The sequence below is a fragment of the Corvus kubaryi genome, unplaced genomic scaffold (assembly GCF_017639235.1).
Source record: "Corvus kubaryi isolate FWS band 111438036 unplaced genomic scaffold, C.kubaryi_AGA036_p1.0 37398, whole genome shotgun sequence".
NCBI classification, from domain to species: Eukaryota; Metazoa; Chordata; class Aves; order Passeriformes; family Corvidae; genus Corvus; species Corvus kubaryi.
Window position 1 is genome coordinate 14175217 of NW_024581137.1, and position 21710 is coordinate 14196926.

The following is a 21710-nucleotide window of genomic DNA, read 5'->3' on the forward strand; positions in this document are numbered from 1 at the left end:
TTTTTTTGAAATAACTGAATCTACTGGATATTTTTACTGACTGCTATAAATTTAACAGTGCACCAAAAATTTTGGAGGCACTGAAGTTACAGTCACTATGCTAACCAATATACTACCTAAAAATAGCATAACTTCATTTTATTAAAGGTTAGGATAAAATATTTTATGATCTTTTTAAAGTAGGTTTACTGATGAAACTAAGGTGCAAGGAGCTGTTGACCCCACTGAAGGCAGAGAGGCCCTGCAGAGAGACCTCCACAAATTAAGAGGTCTGGGCAATCACCAACCATATGAAATTTAAGATGAGCAAGTACCAGATTCTGCACCTGGTTGGGTCAACCCTGGATGTATGGACAGACTGGGGAACGAGATGCTGGAGAGCAGCACCATGGGAAGGGGCCTGGGGCTCCTGGTTGATGGCAAGTTGAACATGAGTCAGCAGTGCCCTGGCAGCCAGGAGGGCCAAGCGTGTCCTGGGGGGCATCAGGCACAGCATCACCAGCCAGGGAAGGGAGGGGATTGTCCCACTCTGCTCTGCACTGGGACAGCCTCACCTTGAGTGCTGGGGGCAGTTTTGAGTGCTAAAATACAAAAGAGACATTAAGCTGTTAAGGGAGTGTCCAAAGGAGGGCAACGAAGATAGTGAAGGACCTTGAGGGAAAGACGTATGAGGAGGGGCTGAGGCCACTTGGTCTGTTCAGCCTGGACAAGAGGAGTGATGGGAGACCTCATTGCAGTCTGCAACTTCCCCATGAGGGGAAGCGGAGGGGCAGCCACTGATCTCTTCTCTCTGGTGACCAGTGAGAGGAACAGCACGAAGCTGAGTCAGGGGAGGTTTAGGTTGGATATTAGGAAAAGGTTTTTCACCCAGAGGGTGGTTGGGCACTGGAACAGGCTGTCCAGGGAAGTGGTCACAGCACCAAGCCTGATAGAGTTCAACAAGAGTTTGAACAATACTCTCGGGCACACGGTGTGACTCTTAGGGTGTTCTGTGCAGGGCAGGGAGTTGGACTTCATGATCTTTGTGGGTCCCATTCAACTCAGGACATTCTATGATTCTATGATCTTATATTATACTATATATAGATACATATACTTGAATAGCAGCATAATACTGATAAATAAACATTAAAGCTGAAGGATTTAGGAAGTAACACTGCATTCCACAAAATTCTTCTAGATCAACTTTTAAGTACACTTCTTCCTTTAATCTAAGAAGACAGAATAAAAAGAAACTACAAATAATGAATTAAAGCTGTATCCTCCAAAGCATTCATGATTCTAAGAATTAAGTCTTAGTTTGGCAACAATTTGCAATATAAAGCCTTCAGAGAGAAGAGTAAATATGTTGAAATGAAACTTCTAAATACTTTTCGTGAATTTTTTTTTTAAATTCTGGCAGTAAACTGGAGAATTGATATCTAAAGAGGAAATTAAAGTGATAATGTATATGATTCAGAGAATTACTCTTATCCTATAGGCAGTTCTGCCAGTAAAAAACTGATGTCTAAAGAAATAAAAATGACAATATATATGATTCAAACTGACCCTGTGATAGTATAGGCTGTACTATACTTTCTGAAAAAAACAGTTGTGATTTTATTCTCCTCTCCTCAAAATTCTCCTTTCTCCTCCAAAGTCACTATCGAGGAACGGTTCTGGCTAAGAATATACATTATAGAACATACTGCCTTATCTTATATATTGGCAATTATTTTTTAAAGATTTCTTTTATTATTAAAATTTCTCATTTGTTCAGAACCAAAGCCCTCAGACTTATATCTTGCTCCCTCATAAAGGAAGAAGTCCATACGGAAGAGGGAAATGTGTACTATACAGCTTTCTGGCAAGATGTCATTTATTAAAAATCTTGCTTACACAGTACCTTGCACATCAAAGATACAGAAAATTATCCTCTGTAAACTCCTTCACTATTTCTAATTCAAATATATTCTCCATGTGCCACTCTATAAAATGAGAGGGTTATGCACCTTTTAAAAGCCAGATACAGCAAGTATGTATATATTCATTTATCCATGCAAGTTTATTGCCTGTATTTTTTTTTTTTTTGACATTATATGAAGTTAATACTAAAATTGCATATAATTGTGTATTTTATATTTACATGCCATTTGTGAACAGAAATGGACAGAAGCCAAGTTTCTGAATGATTTTTCAATGGTTCCACTCTCAGGAAGACTAAAAAGGAGGCTTGCACAGTTTCTTACTTCACTGTCTAGTTTCAGTGAATGACCTTGTCCAAGCAACATAATCCAGACCAAATCAGAGAAGAAATATAATAAAACACATCAAAAATTAGTTTGGATATGGGAATGGTTATCAGTTCTAAGACTAGGGAGGATCTGAAGGAAGGGAGGGGCAAATCCAAGGGACAAATCAGAGAAGAAAGGTGAAAGGATTGACTGGGATGTAAGTGTGAACAGAAGCAAAAGTAAAACAGAAACTAAAGCTGAGATTTCACTTTGATAAGAGTAGGTTGAACCCTAAATGTAATAAAGAGAAAAAAATATATGCAGAGTCAATGACAAGATTCAAATAAGAGACAGGATGATCCATTCAGGGTCAAGTATGTAAGGGTAATTTTAGCAAACTAGTTTTGAATAAACAAAGTAAAATGCATAAAAGGAAAATGGTTGTCACACTAGCATTAGGTACTTAATATTAAATATGAATATCCTTTCTGAAACAGAAAGTATCTTTCATGACTGGATAACATAGGAACTCTAAGAGCCATGCATTCAGGCAGTAGAAATCAGGACCCTGCTATCTTAGAGACTGCACACAAACATTTAGAAGTTGAACTTAGACAAATACAGATGCCTGGAACAGGTATTTTGTGTCACTGTTGGAATCAGTTGTTGATGAAGTTTAGTAAATAAATATCGGAATGTTTACTACATGCATTCTGACAGATCACAACATTATACCAAGACTAAACATGTCAAATCAAGCCTATCATTTGCTCATTTATGAGTGTACCAATTCCCTTATTTTGACACACAGCTGAACTAAACTGTTCTTTGCCTGAGTTGAAAATCAGCTTCTGTCTCAAGCTAACAACTCTGAAATGCAGGAAATCTGAACTTGCATTCCCCTACAGATAAAAGACTTTCCCAATCTTCTACTCCATCACCCTAAAACTCCTTTCACTGACCCATACACTTTTTTGTCACTGTTAGATTTTCAGGCACAGAAGGTATGTGGAAATGACACTACCTGCATTTTCTGAACATTTTGTTCCTTTATAGGCAAATAAAAGGGACACACACATATTTCAAACTTCTTCCTGTTCTACTGTTCTGTTTCAGAGAGCAATTCTGCTTTGATAATGAGAAATCTTATAAAACTTCAGAAACCCAAGAATGCTTCAGAGTAGTTCATAATGAAACTCAAGAACAGTGAACTTACCTTACAAAACTCAAAGCTATATAAACTATAGTACTGAATGACATGAATTGGTTTTATTTTCTTGAATTTTTATTAAATACATCAAATAAAGCTTCTTAACTGGCAATAAAAACTAGAAGTGAGTATTTATAATGCATATAAAATGCACTGTAGTTATTCAGACTTCATTACAAAAAGTTAGTTTGCCATCTTCATAAATACTGAGACAATATGCCAATAATCACTTCAGAAAACATCCTGATGTAAAATTTACTTAACTGAGCTTAGAACAATTCCAATGTATTCATTATTTAATTACATATAATTTTTTTTAAATTATTAATGTAAGAATGCAAAGCTTACCTACATGTAATAAAGAAAAGCTGATGACAAATGTTTTCAGAGCTGCATATCCACAGGACAAGAGGCAATGGCCACAAGTAAAAACTCCAACATAAACAAGTAAAAACTTTTTCTTATGAAGGAGGCCCCGGCATTGCTCAGGGAGATTGTGGGACCATAGTTCTTAGAGACATTCATGAGTTAAATAGACATGTCCCTGAGCAACCTGATCTATTTAGACCTACTGTGAACAGGAGGTTGGATTAGATGACCTCCAAAGGTCCATTCCATACTAAAGTCTTGAATAGTTTTAGAGCTTCAAACACATTTTAAAAAATATGTATCTACACTACAAATGTGCATCCGCACAAACTGAAAGTATATAAACGTGCAGCCATACTTGGCTAGCCTAGACATAACTTTAAATTTATGCTTAATTAAATTTAATTTGAACTATTGCATGGCAAATGCATTTCTATTTTGTGTCACTTTTTCAAGAAAAAATATATCAAGATAAATTATTAAGAAAAATTTGATGTTTCAGGACTAAGAAGTGATTTCATTTTATAGGAATAAATTAGTGCCTTATGGATGTCTTGATTTAGTTTCTGTATACTGTATATTCAGAAACAGCAAGTCGTCCATTATTAAATTATAATTAAATAGCATCTCACTACTGTGCCTTAGAGTGACATCTTACTCCAATTATGAGCTGGAAATCATCCACAATACAAACTCAGTCCTGTGTTCTTGGTCACGTGAAGGTTTGAAGATATTAAAATGCATCTAGGCTCTTTCTTTATTAATCACAATCTGTAGGCAATAAAGATCTCAAAAAGGAAGGAAAAAAGGTATTTCCTCTTGCTTTCCACCTTCTAGCAACCTCTGACATGTTTTCTGCCTTGAGCTTTGCCTTGGGCAAAAATAAAGTCAAGCGGTCTCATACAAACAGTGAATGTAAACCCTCCACTCAATTCCTTTTCATTTTACAAATGGAACTATATGCATATTTTTCTTCCCTTCTTCTAGCACAGCTAAGCCATCACCACAACCAATGAAGAACACAGTATAGCACCTGTATGAGAATAAACCTAATTCCTACTTTTTTGCCTCAAAAGAATGCTGACAAGCCAGTAGGATAACAATGCAGTTTTAAAAAACTGTGTATCATCCACTTCAAGAAAGAACCTTAAATCTTGCTCAAAGATTTACAAATTGCTCAAGAGGGCAGCACAAACTGTCAGAACATTTCTCAAAAGATGCCTACATCATTAATAAATTTCACGTTTATTAACAGTAATTTATATTTACCATCCCATTTCCCCCAACACAAGCAGCAATACATAAATGTTGAACGTACAGAGAACATCACTGCATTAATCTCCTGCTTAGGTCATGGTCTTATGATTATTTAAATTCAAGAGCAATACTTGGTTGACAAGGTACTGCAGTGCTGCAGGCTACAATCCTCACACAATGCCTAAAGGGTTATTACTGTGGAGAAATTCTACTGAGGACCATGAAAGAGCCTTACCCCTTCCCGAAGACACCTCATTAGTACAGTGTAAGCAGCTGAGGGAACAGCCCAGCATTCCCTGGGGTGCTCCCCTTTTTCCTCCTGAAATGAAGCCAACGGCACAATTGATTAAGTCAAAAAATCACAACAATCTCAATCACATAAAAAATGGGTAGCATGTTCTTAATAAGGTTCATATTATATACATTTCAAATTAACATATGCAATTCAATATATTAAACTTCAGGACATTATTATTATTTAATGTTATTTCATATGCAGCACAGAGATTGATATTTTACTATCTTATTTAAACCCATAGCTGATTTAATCTCCAAAATCCATAACAGAATTTGTTCTAATATTTCTGCATTTCATCAATGCATTCTAATTGACACAGACACAAAAAAGTGTCTGTTCTTTCATTCCTCTCAATCATTTTGAGTACTTCAGAAAGAGACAACTGACTGTTTAGACTAGAAATGCTTCTCTTTAAATGTGATTTAATTGTACCAAACAAACAAAAATAATTTTTTTTTGGTAGTTTAAAAAAAAAGGTAAACTTTTCTTAGAAAAAAAATGCTTGAAGTCATGTAAAGAGATACTAAGTGTTTAAGAAAATTTATGTATGGTATAGCCTTCAACACATATGAACACTGTGTGTATTTAATATGTGTATTTCCTTGAAATCACCTTGTTAGAGAGGCTAATTCACTACTAGTTGAATAGGGGCTTAATTCTTCCATTAGAAATGAGCTTTACTTCCCCCTGTCCCTGCAGTAGCCTATTGTAAAATTTTAAGTTTAAAAGGAGACACTTGGATATCACCGAGATTTAACTGCAACAACTTCCATATCCAGGCTAGTAACACAGAGCTATTAGCAAGTGGAAAAAATATAGCCTCTTTTGGGAAAGAAAGAGAGAAATAACAGGCATTAGATGGTGTGAAGATGATAGGCCATGAAATCATGAGAAACTTGTTTTAGTAAGCAGACAAAGGATGATAAGCAGTAATTTCTTCAAAAATTATACGATTCTTGAACTCTACTAATTATATTCTCACATTATTTTTAGCATTCTAATTAACTGGTTTTAATAAAAGGCATAGGATGGGCAAGGTGGGGATTAATGATGCAGAAACAAATGATACTTTCTAAATTTGCTGATTTCTGAGTGGCTTACAGTAATTCAACATATATGATATGATCATTTCAGGCATCTAATTAAAGCATGGCAAATGAACATGGAAGACTATTACTGAATTGTCTAGAAATATTAATTTTCCTTCTTCATTGAAAATGAAACTTTATTTGCCACATATATCCATAGAGAAAATGAGTTTTTTAAATCTCTCATTTGTAAGCTTTGTTTCTGCTAACTTTGCATTAGGAGGAATGGGACAATATAAACAGTAATAACAAGAGTGGCTTGACATCCAACAGACACATCAGATCCACTCCGTTCCACCTCCTCCATCTTATCTGAGTAAGAACATGCTGACAAGGAATCACAGTTTGCCTTCCAAGGCAATTTAAGTTTAATTAAACATTTAAGTTTAAGAAGACACAGTCCAAGTTTCAAGAAAGGAAAGGTACGTTACTTTCAAACAGTCAAAAGTGGAATTTTTTTCTACCTGGAAGAGGCAGTACAAGACTAGGAGTAAAAACACTGTTAAAATTACAATCTACGGTGGAACTAGCACAGGTTTGTTTCTCATTGTATTCACCTCATTTAACCAGAAATTCTTTGTAACCATACATATTAAATGTACTATAAAATAAAAACCTTAAGAAATCATGCAGTCCTAAAACATCAATAGTTCTTCCATTTTTCAAACTGATTAATGACTTTCTGCAAGGTTTAATCTGTATTTAGAAATTTAAAAAGGCAAAAGGGGTATGCAACTTAGTACCATTCTTAATTACCTAAACATAATGTACACCATTTGACACTTAATAAACTTAAATATATCAACAAACACTGGGCAATCTTCCTACTTTTTGCTCATAGCCCATGTTGATTTTGATTAAACTTTAGGTTCTGCACCCTAATAACACGAACACCATAAAATGAATAAAAATATTACATAGAACTTGAAAGTTTTCCCCCAAGGCAATCCACTCAAGAGTATCAGAACATACTCCCTGGAGTCTGCTCATGCTACTTGTGAATTGCTCTTGGCTTCTGTTTGGAATAAAAATGCAGAGATGGAGTGTAAGATCTTACTTACGAGATCTCATATATAAGTACACACACAATATCAGAGTTTAGGATTGCACAGGACCATTACCATTATCTGGACATTTCCCAGTATTTCTAAGTCATAGAAGTGGCGAATAATGACCCCGTATTTTACCTAATTAATAATCCTGCACCTAAACAGCTGAATTTGATTTTAAGTACTTGATAATTTATGATTTACCAAATGTTCATGTGAAAAAGAAATAACCTTTACCATTATTTAATATTAAATTTGTGGCTGGCCCTAGAAATACTTCACTAAACCCCAGAGGGAATAAACTAATAAATAAAATCAGACATGCCCTCAAAAACTTACAGTTTAAATGAAAATATTTAGCAGTTTGATAAAACAATCAAGCAGGCCAAAGAAAGCACAAAACGGAAGGAAACAAGAAAAACAAGTGTATAGTCCTTAATGAATTAGATGCAGTTATGATTTCTTTTTCTTTATTAGTCAAGCCATAAGGCTTTGCTGTTTAAAGATTTAAGTTGGCAATAAACTTTCTTGTTTGATTTGTTTTATTACCCCTGACTTGCTATATGACCTTGGTAAGGTCATTCAGCACTACTGTTCAGCAGTTTAATGAGCAACAAAATGCCTACAACACTACAGTATTCTGAAGTTAAATAAGTATAAAATAGAAAATGAAAAGTGCTTTTTTTAAAAAAATTGAAGGGTTAGTATCTCCAAGCATACAAATCACACTGATAGTTTTGAAATTTTACAGACACGGTGTCTTGAGTTCATATCTGCCCAAATATTTATTCCTATACTCTAACATAATGCAACCCATTAATATATATATATTTTTTTGTGTGTGTATATATATATATGTATAAAACTAACCTTGAAACCTGACAGAGTTGCCATTTATATGCAAGTTGTCATGCTTTAAACATTGTGAAGTTCATACACAGACGCAAAAATCTGTCAATTCACATTTTCAGAAGGAGAAAACCTGTGCAAATCATTTTGGTGTTCTATAACCAGTGTTAACAGAATTGTTTCAGCTACCAGAGTTTAATTTCAAAATAAAATCAAGCCATGCAAAATATTCCTGCCAAGTATAATTTTCAAGTTGGAGTTTAAAGTTTATTTGTTTGATGATAGCAGGTACAAATCCTTTCTCCTGACAAAAACTGAGAAACTATTAAAACATATAAGCTGTGACTCTGGATGCATTTTTCAGAACATAGTTTCTCATTATAAGTTCTGTGAGTGTGTATTTGACAAATACTTTGGCAATTGTCCAATGAAAATAGGACAATGCTTGTTTTTCTACAAAAACCAAGGCCACCGCTGCATCTTGTGTAACACGCAAAGGAGGTAGCTAAAGAAAATAAAACTTGGAAGTTCAGTGCAAAACTAAAGCTGAAGTAATGATTCATTTGCTACTCTCGCTCCACTACCAACTCACTTGGTAACTAACGTGTCAGCATTCAGAGCTATTAGATAATGCAGATAATACAAAGGCTTCAGAAAAGCCAAGGTTAGCATTTTCCTGCTTGAAGATAACCCTGTTTCTATTAAATAACAGTATTTTATGCTTTGAATAAGGAAAAAGAAATGTGATGGTTTAAAGGAGCTGTCAACTTCAATTCTTAATACCGACAGTATTTCTTTTCTACAAATAACCTCTGATTTTAATGTGAATCTACTAATAATGTAAACTTTCTAGCCTGAAAGTTTAAATCAGTTTTAATCAGGAATAAACACAAGTCCATTTGAAATTAGTCAGGATCATTCAATTCCTTTTTCACAGTGCTGTGGATCCAACCATGCTACAGTAAGATCTACTATGAACTAGATGTATCGATACACTAATATATTGATTTATTGTTATTATAGGCTGTCCTGATACATCCTGTTTAATCAACATCTCTAGTTTAGATGTTCAAATGCTTAGATCTGCCACTTGGAGGCCAGCACTGTTTACAGTGATTGATTTAATCCTTTTATGAAGTTAAAATGCTACACTTGAAGAATGCTGTTTAATTAATCTCAAATGAAGTAAACAATTGAACTAGCATGTTTCTTAAAGTGGAGTAAGTATTAGAGAAGATAGAAGGACCAGAAACTTTTGACTATACAAATGACTAAGTAATTTGATTTTTTGGTCTACTTTTCCATGGGAAATGTTTTCACATTTGCCAAATTTGTAAGGATCATTTGCAGTCTTACCTTGCTGGCTATGAGGTAGAGCAGCTCCCCAAGTGCTGGCAGAAAGCATTGCTTCAATTTGCTGTTTCTGAAGTTCTCTCTGATTAGTTCGGTTAAAAGTGTAATTGCCTAAATTAAAACAATCAATTAATAGAACAACATGTGCATTTTGTCAAGCAAAACATACTGCTAAAGGTAAAAAGCTTTATCTCAAATGCCATCTTACTGATACACACTTTACTTATGCTAAAGAGCCATTTGCAAGGGATTTAGCAAGCATTGTAAAAAAGAAAAAATAATTATTACAAAACATTATATATGCAACATGGAGCAAAATGCAATGAGGAATTAGTCAAGGTGACAAATTATCAGCTATCTGTTCTTTTACTTCACTCAGGACAATAGAAATAGATCTGCCAGGTAAAAAATGCTTACTTGCTGTTCCTGCGTTCCTGTCAGAAGATCTGAAAGTTCTCACCATCACGTTACAAAAAGAACGAACAACAAGAAATCTCTAATGATGTCTTTTGTGTAGATATTATATCAAAGAACTATTGAAGTTTTGTCTCCTGATCTCTAACTTCAAAGGTAACTTACTGTGTAAGAACTGGACATACCATTTTAGATTTTTTGTATTTCATTAATTTCTGTATGCAAAGCATACATACATATATATGCATTTGTGTGTGTATAGATGTGTTGTTTATAAAGAGGAGGTGGAAGGAAATTAGAAAATTTGATTCATCTTGTGCAGGTGACTTTCCCATGCAAAAGTATTTGGCAGTAAAGCACTTTTTCTTCCTTGGAGCACCAAGGAGTTTTTATCCTCAACTTCCCTTGTTTTACTTCACCTTCTGACCTTAGCAGCTTCATAACTCCAATCTTTGTACAGCAAAATCATATCAAAACTGGAAATGTAGTCTTCGAATCAAAGCAAAAAGATCTACTAAACAAACTTTGACCTTGTCCCCATTTTTTTAATGTAGTGGTGTGGTCATCAACTGTTTTCTTTAACTGTTTTCAGAGCATTTCTACACATTTTATTCAGGAACTTTAATTAGCCATCATTCCAGAGAGAACTTTACTTCCATATTTAATAAATAAGTATATTGGTAGGTTTTAAAGATTCTAGTATCTCAGCTTGAGAAAGTAGTAGTCAAGTAAGTTGATTCAAGCGCAATTCTGCACTAAATGATGAACACATAATGACAGCATTTTCTCCTTTATTAGATTTCCTTTCTACAGCTATACAGAATTACTCTTGCTTTTGTGATGAAATATATTTTGAGAACTACTTTGATTGTATAATCAATACCATTAAAAGCACCTTGTCACTGTGGCATAAATAGAGAGTACACATACCCAGTTAACATCCCTCAACTTTGCCTCTTTACACTGAGGGTGAACCTGCCCTGAGATAGTACTTAACCATACAAAATTGATGAACTGTGTGATAACATGAGCTGCTGACCATAGTTCCAGCAGACTAGCTAGGGACATCAAATCATCATGACACCTAAGTTGCACTGGTTTGTTTACAGGCAGATCTTAAAGAAAATACAAATCAATTTGTACATCTGCTATAAAGGATCAAGGCAGGCTGCTCAAAATTACCAGTTTTAATGGTGAATCTCAACAGCAGAAAACCCTGTATCAACACTAATACTGGTTTGCATCTGCAATACTTGCTTTGCCAAAGCATGGTTAATATATTGGTAAATTTTGATGACACATTATCTAAATACATTTATGTGTGCAATCCTACAATTTTCTAAATTCTACATTCTATTAAATAAAAGCATGATTTAACCTTTGTGTGTAGTAAATTATATATTCACTATATTCACTTGTACTAAGTTCTGTTTGGCTGCCTTACTGCTCAACTGAAGTTTAACAAAACAGTCATTACCAATAAATATACTGCATAGAGTATCCATCTTCTGTATTTTGGGGTTTGTTTGTCATTAAAATTAAGAATTTAAGATTTAAAATTAATGAAAATTAAATCCAAGAACAATATTTCATATTGGTGAACAGAAATTATTGTTTCTCACTCTCCTTCAAGATTCCAGGAAAAGTTATTATTCTTATTCTGAAGAGATTCTAGTTATTATTTTTATTCTAAAGTGATAAGAAAAGGAAGTAATTCTTCTCATAGTCCAATTCCTACTCTTTTCTCATATATGAATGAAAAAAGAGGTAAAACTGAGTTAACAAAATTCAAATTAAGAAGTAATTTCCTTTCTTGTGCACTAAAAAAACCTGCCAAAAAGCTAGTCAACACTGCAATAAATTAAAGTTTTTATTTGAAAAAAACTGTTTATGAAACAAGAAGGAAGGTGTGTCTGAAGAAATCTGAGCTATTAGTCACTGATTTGCGCTTGTTACCTCTGTTACAGAGAAACAGAAGTTGCACGAAACTTATAGTTCTCATCATCATATATTATACATTTGTCCACTACAGGTTAATTTTAGTAACTGTAAGAAGATCCATAACAAGAATGGAGTACTATGGCAGAAGGCATTGAACATGAAGTAACTACCACACGTCACAGAGGATACTCATAATCTCTCATATACAAGACTTTATTTACCTCACTCAGATAATGGCCTCGTTTTCTCTAGAGAGCACACAGAGTACAGAATTGCCCTGTGATTTCCCTTCCTTCACAGAACACAATTAAACAATTAAATGTTACACAAGTGCAGGAAATGGGGTTCACAGAATAAATCACATACTGAACTGGCAGAGTGTCTGTGCCAATAACCTATTTAAGATTTTCCTGTGTCCTCTGCAGTGGAACCTATGAAACAGGAAGTCATGATTCATCATCTATATTAAAAATAAAATTATATAGAAACGCAAATGTTTTTATAAAAAACATTTAATGTTATATAATATACAGTGTTCATCATTTCACAAACACATTTTAAATGACCTAAAATAGGAAGACAAACTGTATCCTGCTCTTGACAGGACGCTTCTAATATTGACAACTGTGATTTGCACAAGATTGAAAATATTCTTTCATCCTTTCATAAGGAAAAAATATAAGACCTGAAAAAAAAAAATCTGCTAGACACTTTGATTCAATGTTAAAGGGTGGTATACATTTTAGGTAAAGAAAGTACCACAGTGTGTGGGGTAAAATGCACAACAGAAAAATCAAATTTATTTTAACTACAGACTGACAAAAAAGTCTCCTTCTTATCTGTAGTACATTCTTTTTCTTTTCAACCTGCCTACATTTTCCTGTTCGTAGAAGTAGATAGTAATGAACTGCAAGTCCTACACTGTCTAGTAAAAGCATCTTCAATTTAATAAATTATCTACACCTTTTACACTAGCTGCCAAACTGAATAGATTTAGTATAGCTATAAGAAAAAAATAAATAAGAAAGTTTCATATCTGGATAGACAATCATTGCCTTAATTTACAACAATAGTGTGTGGAGTTGATCTATTACCTGTGGCAGATTCTCAATCTATTTCAAGCTGTATCTAGAAGTTTCCCTGCAGTTTCAAGAGTCCAGACGCGAAAATTAGAGCATATTCAAAAAAGGAAGGTATTTTATACCTTAAGTTGGAGAGTGGCAATGTACAGATTTACAATATTACTACATCTTTGATCTATTAGTATGACTGTCTGCAAGTATTAGTGGAAATTAGAATATATTTGTAATTCTGCAAACCCTTACAGTGATAAAAGCTGTCCATGCCTCAAGCATAATGGCAATTATTTTTTAGTTGATTTTCTTGTGAGTACATACACACTGTGTAATGTGGGCAAGTAATGGCAAAGCAACCTGACTTTCCTCTGAGAAAAGCAATCTCACCACGCTGAGAAAGTATGCCATGGTTTTATTGCCACTAACCAGAAAAGAAACTAGAGTAACATTCATACCAAGTACTCATCTTTAAAAGGGTACATGAAAAAAACCCAAAACTACCAGCTTTCTCTGAACATCTCGACTCAAACTGGATCATGAAGTAAGGAGGACTGAAGAGAAGTCTGACCATCAGACTATAGATGTGGCATTACTGCTCTCCAGAATGTAGGGGGGGGAAAAAAGAAAGAAAATGAAAAACATATTGCAACTCCTCTAGGGAACAACATAAGATGGAGGTGTAACACTTTTCCAGGTGGAAGACAATGCAAAATTGATTCATTACGAAAACTCTTATCTTTTCAACTTTTCCTTAACTGCTGGAGGAAGAGGCCTTAGTAGATGAGTGGCCAAACCAGATGTCATGAACTCAAAAGGAGGTTCAACTTGCTTTGGAATCCACTCAAGGTCTCAAAGGGATAAAATCAGAAACAAATAACAGCAATATAAATCTGCTATGTTTACTAACAAATCAAAAATGCATGTAGAAGTCCTGTTAACAAGCTTTGGAGTTTGTTTGTTTTTATTTTTAAGAAAAAGAAAAGTTATTTCTTCTAGTCTGTCATGACAGTTGTATGACTACAAGAGCTCAGTTGCAGATGTTCATGAATGCATCTGATTTCTACCCCAGCCCTTAAGTTGGAAGGTTTTTAATGACAGGAAGGACCAGGTAAAAATACTTGCCTCTAACTGCAAAGAGATCTTGTTTTCATTTATGCCAAGGGCAAGGAATGAAAAAGATTTCTCAGGAGCCCAAAAAGCAAAGATTTCTGACTTCAAAACTGAGGCCAGTGGCAACCAACTGAAGCTGGTTTACATCTAGAGATGCAAACAAACTAGAAATCAGTCTCCACAGAATAAGGGTTGGAAGGAACATCCAAGGAAGTGGTATTTTTCTTTCTTTTTTCCTCTTCTCTTTCTTGTTTTTACTTTATTCATAAATTGATTTGATGTTACTCTAAGTCATCATCTTCTTCCAAGCAGTGGCCCTGTTACCCATGTTTTAGAAGCCATGCTGATGACACTCAAAGACCAATGCCTAGCAATAAAATATTCATGTAGAATATTTTAGATTGATCATTTCTACACAGAATATCTCATATTTTTTAAAAAAATTATAGGGGATTTTCCACAAATTTTCTTTGAAATTAGTTCACTCTGAGTATTGCAAATTCCTTCATTCTGCTCAGTGAAGACGCAAGCTGGACGAAACAATAGTTCTTCCCTACAGAATTCTTTTCTAAATGTGTTTCAGACTAAAATAACTTTTTTTCTTTCCCCAGATGATAGCTGAAATGTCTGGTATTTAGAGGAAAAGCTAGGACTACAACTAATATACAAATGATCTTGCCTAATACTAAGTCTGGTTTGAGTGTCTTTTAGTGCAGTAATCAGAAGACATCAGAAAACTAGGCTTTTCAGCTACCACCAGTGTGCAATTTCTATCATAAAACACACTGTAGCCTAATTGTGTCAATCAAGCGTCTGCTTTGAAGCAAAAGACCAGATTATTTTCTTCTGTTCCTAGTCTACAATTTGATTAATTCACAAGTGCAAGACAAAAGGAGGTGGAAGAAGGGCTCTCTTTTAGGTTAATTCTTTAAGGAATGCACTTAGTTGGAAGAGCTAAACAGTTCAGTGTGCAAATTGTACAACAACTTGCATAGACCCAAAGCTGGTTGGTTCAAAAGATAATTAAAGTACCAAAAATATATTAAAACCAAATTCTCAGCTATGTCAAGCTTTAATTAAAAAAAAAAAAAAAAGAACTTCGAGTATGGCACAAAGAATTGCAATATTATATGATGTGACTTTGCAAACATCACACAGACAATATCAAAATTATGTCAGGAAATATTTAAGGCCTTACACAGATATATGTTTTCTAAAGTAATGGAAAAAATAATTTGTTTCATGTCAAGAAGCTTAGGCACAAATTTTTTTCCATGTGGTCTCTCTTGCCCAGAGACAGAATGCCAACTGCACATTTCATTTTCTGTACGTATTTGATGGTTCTGCTGATACTGTAGCAATGTAAGAAAGCAAATATTTCACTTCTTCCACAGAAAAGAAAATGTTCCTGCTAAGTTATTTTAACTACAGAAACAATATTCTATCTAGTTCACCTAGCCTGTCACACCCCAAATGCATCTCCAGTGTATATGACATATATGACATATATGACATATATGACATATATACATATCACTACCAGAGATATAGATATTTATCTACTGAAGGAAAGGGTCCTAGGGGCACAGACCTTCCTCATCCCAAAAATAACAGACTTGTAGAAAAAAACCAAAAACAACACAGCAGTTTTACTATCACAACAACTAAATTGAAGACTATTACAAACAGATATACTGGCAGCACCAGTGATATAATTTTAATGGAAAAATGTACTATTTTGTCTCTCAAAGAAAATAGAGTAAATTTACTGGAATATGAAAAGAGTGTCAATTAAATGTGTTTTAAAATGCTAGAGTCTTTGCTTCAGTCAGGCAATTAATTTAGGAAAATTGCAAAAAGTTGTTTCATCATGCAATCAGCAATGTATTTTTTCTCCTTCCTAGTTGAAAATTTCCTTGTTTTCTACTACCAGTTTGGTTTGGACTTCAAACATGAAGCAAGCCCTATTAATTGGATTGATAAAAATAATTTTTTGAGAGAGGAAAAGGAGAATCTTCAATTATGATAAAACGTCTTAGTATTTTCTCCAACAATCCAGAATTGCCATGCTTGACATATTCACTGGTAATTTAATTATATTTCCATTTTCTGTTTATAAATTCAGAAGAACTTTTCTCAAATACACCATGAGTTTCTGCTAATTTACCTGAAAAATGTTAATTTTTCATTTGTCTTCCTGCCACGTGCCCCAGGCAAGTATGTAAGTTATAATTCAGTGAACCAGGTTGTTGAAAATAAATTGAATAAATTTATTATAGAGGTTGAAAGTTTACTAGAAGTCACTCCAAAAACTTAAATGGAACCCCCTCTCACTGTTACCAAAGTATTAAGTGACAATCCTGATCATGTCAGAAAGATAACTGTAAGGTTTTAAGCAATTAAAATATATGTGTGTATATGAACATGTGTAAATACTCACACACACACTCTCCTACAGATTCTATCACCTGACTACAGATTTTTTAAATTCAGGTGGATTTCATTTTGTATTGGCTTTTTTCCACGTAAGAGATATCAGATCAAAACAAGGAAAGGGCCCTTGGAGAAAACAAGGATACACTAAAATTATGATCATTTGTGAGAAGACTTAAAAGGTCATTTTACAATAAAACAACATCAAAACTAAATAGGTTTGGAATAAATAGCTGAATCAAACCATTTTTATTTGAAACTTACTACAATATGGGCAGACATGGACAGGCCTAGAAACAGGAGTTATCAGAGAGGTAAGCCAGGAACCTGACTTAAAATTGGTGTTTTGTATGAATTTGAATGACAACAAACTGTAGACCTTGAAGGATGTAGACACAATCAGCTAGCTAGTGTATACATAGGAGTTTACAGGTCATAAAACTGCACCTGTAACAATACAGCTGCTTTCCAGCCGTGGAAAATAACCACTAAATTGCACTTTAACAAAAAGTCAGAAATAAAAAGGTTCAAATTATTTGGAGTTTCAATTTGGAAGAAAACAGAAATCTGGATATTTCACCACTTTGACAAAGGACTCAAAGCTCAATATTATGAAGATACTCTGATACGCTGTCATCCTCCATTTGGGGTATTCCGTTTATTAATTTGGCCATAGAATACATTAAGCCAAAGGCTTTGCAAAGAAGCTTGCAGTGTGAAGGCTGCAGCAGGTTCTCTGAACCCCTTAAACACTCAGTAGAGCACTGGGCCCAGATCTGTTAAAAACACAGGCACAACTGCCTAGGCCATAGTGTGAGACTGATATTCCCAACTAGCAAACTTGAAAAAGGTAAGGAAAAGGACAAGATTTTGCCACCGAGAAGGCCAGGCAGACAACGACTCCAGGGCGGTCTCCTACCAGACAGAGAAGGACACTGCTCCCTGACATGGAGGCAAACTGTTAAGTTGCTCTACCATCTCCTCTGTAAAATAATAAACTGAGTCTGAAATGTCACATCAGAGTGGCTGCATCCTAGGTGGCAGAGGGCCCAGTATATTCACAGAAAGGAAAGGACAATCGCTTCTGTTAATAAATACACCAAATTAGATATACATGGAAACAAGCCTTCCTAACTATGGAAGAATTTTTTCCTGTAAGATGAAGAACAGAATCCTGGAAAGAATGCGGTATTTTAATTGAATTTTAATAACCAGTTTCAAAATCTAAATACAAAAATAAAACTTTAAAGTTCAGGTGTTTTCATAAGATAACTAGGAATAAATAATAGAAAATCATGTTTCAGATTCATAAAGGGCAATTCCATGGGGGAAAAAATTATATTAAGTCAGGAAAAAACATATGACCTATTAAAATCTTTAATTGCAGCTGCACAATAGAAGAAATTGCACATAAAATGTCTTCATCTGCAGCTATACAAGAGATCAATTCCCCTACTGTTTTCTAAGATCCGTGTCATATTTTTCTAATCAATGCAATATACTTCTTGAAAATACTTAACTGGAAATAGATCAGCTGCAATTGAATTTAAAGGTATAAATATTCATTTATTCTAATTTTTTCTAATATGACCTACATATTTGAATATATCAGCAGAATAAAGATAGTACACTGTTCCACGCTTATCTAGTGTGTGAAACAGTAGTTTCCTTGCATTTTGTTTTGTGTTTTAGTGACCTCTGGTGGTTACTTTCAAAGGAAACTCCTGTACCCTGATTGCCTGAAAAAAAACTTTAAAAACCCCCAAAACATTAATTTTTCAAAGATAAATAAATTAAAGGTTTTTGGCATGTAGTATGTGAAAGTTTACTTTAGCCTGTAAAATGAGAAGGAGTCTTCTTTTCTTTCCTGAAGTTTTTCTGCCTCTTCAGGGCTTAATGTTACTACTATTTATAAAACCATTTTGACAAAAACAACAAAAACATAATGGTACAGATTCAACCTCAGAGACAGAGGAACTATCCTTAAATAAATGTCTAAATGGGTAGAAAGCAGTAGGGTGTAGAAATGAAGAGTCAGCTTTTAATATAAGGGCCAGCAGTGGCAACCTGCACGAGTCTCTACTATGTCCTGTGCTACTTTAAAAGTACAAAAGAAATTGTAAATAAGTGATGAGTTTACAATGAGGTAACAAAAAAGCTGCAAAGGGGCCATGACTGAGTGATAAAAACTGGAAAGAAAACTTGATATAGATAACACAGTACACATATGGGGCAAAAATAATGCCAAAATCACATCTCCACAAGCTCTCAACTGACTTTTCACACTGGGAAATAAATTTTGGCGCTAAAGCAGATCACCTCTATTTAGAAGGTCAAAAAATCAAAAAGTATTAGGAGTTACTAGGAATGGAAGAGGAAAGAAAACACAAAAAACCCTTCCAACAGATAGATCTCTTATATCTTCAGACTGAGACCTGGATCACAGAGTGTCATTTCACATTATGTTGTTCTGACTAGCTACAGCTTGATTTTGACATTTCCTAGATCCCAACAGCCACCAATAAACTTTACCTGGAGCATCAGATGACTCATGTAAGAGGATAAATTACAGCAGTATATTTAATTCTGTATATAATGCTGATAGAAAGGTTTGCTTTGTGGTGGGTTTTTTTAAGCATCACACAATATAAAATAGCTGACAGTCAGCAAGAATGTTCAACCAGCTCACAGGTTCCTCTGAAGGGAGCAGAAGGGAACACAACTCTGTAGATGAGATACTCCTAAATGACTCCTTCCTACATTTCCTATAAATGAACTAATACATTTTGTGTACTGCCTACAGTTATTTGATTCTACATTATATAGGCAAAAATATATTTGAAGACATGAAAATATTAGAATTCAATGGTTTTTTCCTCATTCCAGTTTTGTGTAAGCACTAAAATCTTTTTAGTTCAGAAATAGTACTTTGAGAGAAAAAAACTGGAATCAATGTCATTAAATAAAGCACAAATGTGTCAACAATTTCTTCTTTCTACATGCACAAGAAGTATGACAGCAACTATTTGATTTTATTAAAAGGAGATAAAAATAATATTTTATCATTGGTGGCCACAGGTTAGTAAAGATCAGAACTACAACTACATAGAATAAGGTTGTAAATTTATACATTAAAATAACTGATTATATTACACTCTACACATATGAGTTAAAAAAAAAGCAGGATTCAAAACAAAAAAAGCTGTGAAAGCTTCTGACATAAATATTAAAGCATTAACAAAACTCCCTGCTAAAAAAAAAAGAAAAAGGAAAGTTACCTCAGAAACAGGTACATTTTCTCCAAGTCCAGATGTGTGTAATGCCAGTAAACCAATCACTCGAGCAACATTAGCACGTCTGTGTATCAAATAAATATTTTGTAGGTGCAGAAAAGTATTTACAAAATACTACAAAAACAATTATATCTTGTTTATATTCTACACAGGTTGCTAAGGGCAGGAAAAATTTGACATCCTACTTACAGCTCAGATTTTCTTCTTATTTCTATTTTCTTTGTATCAACAAGTTATTTCAGTGTTTCAGCCCAATTTAGCAGTAAATATATGCATAAAGACATTTCTCTAGCTCTGAAGAGTGAAGATTCTTTCATTTGTTAGGATTACTAGTAGTAACACTCATGCTCAGTTTTTATACAATACAGAAAACCCCTACAGATAATTTAGGCTTTTCAGGATAGCTGACAAAACAGAAATTAAATCTGTACCAGCAAATCAATTTTAAATGTTTCATTGAAGGAAAAAATTGGAATAATAAAATCAATATTTATCAAACAAACAGCAGAGGGCACTATCACATTGAACGATTCCTGACAGGTACTGGAAGAAAAAGCTACCATTAGTTATTTTACTCTATTGTGGTACGGAGTTATTTTATTCAGTGGTTTTAAGTTACTATTTGATATACTAAGTTATATAATATCTAGATAAAATTTTTGAGATTTTCTATAATCTTTGGTGCTGTAGAATAGCAATATATTAATTCAATGCTGAAAAAAATCCATTTCATATCCACCATCATACTGCCAGTCAGATACCACAGCAGTCTGACAAGCTAAAACACTCCTCAAATAACATGCTAACGAATATCTTCAATAGAATTCAGTGACAATTCTGTACTTGAACATATTAATTTAAAATAGTTGTTACTTACATATCCCAGTTGGAGGCTGCACGCAACTGCTGTATCAATATTGGGAACTATAGTTTAAAGAACATAAATAAACATCAGTGCATTTCAATGATCTGATAGTTCCAAATTATAAACAAAAAATCAAAATATCAGCAATTTCATAAAAATTTATTTGGATAACATTTGGTAAGAGTATTATCACAGACAAATACTATAGATATTGTACAAACACTGATTAAAGAAATAAAAATAAAAATAAAAAAGCCTGAATGGAAAAATACTAATATTTTCCTTTATTTTTGCCTTAAACTCAACTACTAAACATATATCAGCACGTTAGAAATTTTTTTCATTCTGAATAATGCTATTCAGAGGAAAAAGGTCTGATATTTTCACCTACAAGCACAGAGATCATCATATAGTATTATGAAACAAATATTAAATAATTTTGTGAGTCTGTGAATCAAAATAGTTGGCAAGTACTAGAATAATGAATGGTAACATATATAAACAGCCACTTAAAGACCAAACTGCATAATTATTAATTCATTTCTAAAATATTCTGTTAATTGGCAATTCAGTTACAGGATTATTGCTCCCCTTGCTCCAAATTATCCAATGATAATAGAATACACCTTCCAGCAATTCTGTTTCTGGTTTTCACAAGAATGCCATGGCATAAGACCTACCACTGCTTCCAACCTAAATGTACTTCATCCAGTTTTCTGGTAGTGCAATTTTTCCTTTAGTATCTCATATCCAAAAGTAACATGTCAGCTTCTGACTTAGGTAGATTATTACAAATGTAGGAGAGCAAAGTAGTTTACTTTCTATTAAATAAAATGAAAAGTGCTCATCTTAGGATAGCTTCTGTGATACCTTTATATAATGGGGGAAAAAA

General features: G+C 34.0%; 1 protein-coding gene across 11 annotated transcripts in view; it reads right to left on the bottom strand.

Annotated features, from left to right (window-relative positions):
• Nucleotides 1–21710, bottom strand: part of ULK4 (unc-51 like kinase 4) — a 252965-nt gene that overhangs the window by 209334 nt on the left and 21921 nt on the right. For all 11 annotated transcript variants that reach the window (XM_042044411.1, XM_042044406.1, XM_042044404.1 and 8 more), the window contains 4 exons: nt 20831–20877; nt 19939–20017; nt 9690–9797; nt 5285–5368 (listed from right to left, as the gene is read on the bottom strand). In XM_042044411.1, coding sequence (XP_041900345.1) covers nt 5285–5368; nt 9690–9797; nt 19939–20017; nt 20831–20877 — 318 coding nt within the window. The remainder of the gene's footprint in view (nt 1–5284; nt 5369–9689; nt 9798–19938; nt 20018–20830; nt 20878–21710) is intronic.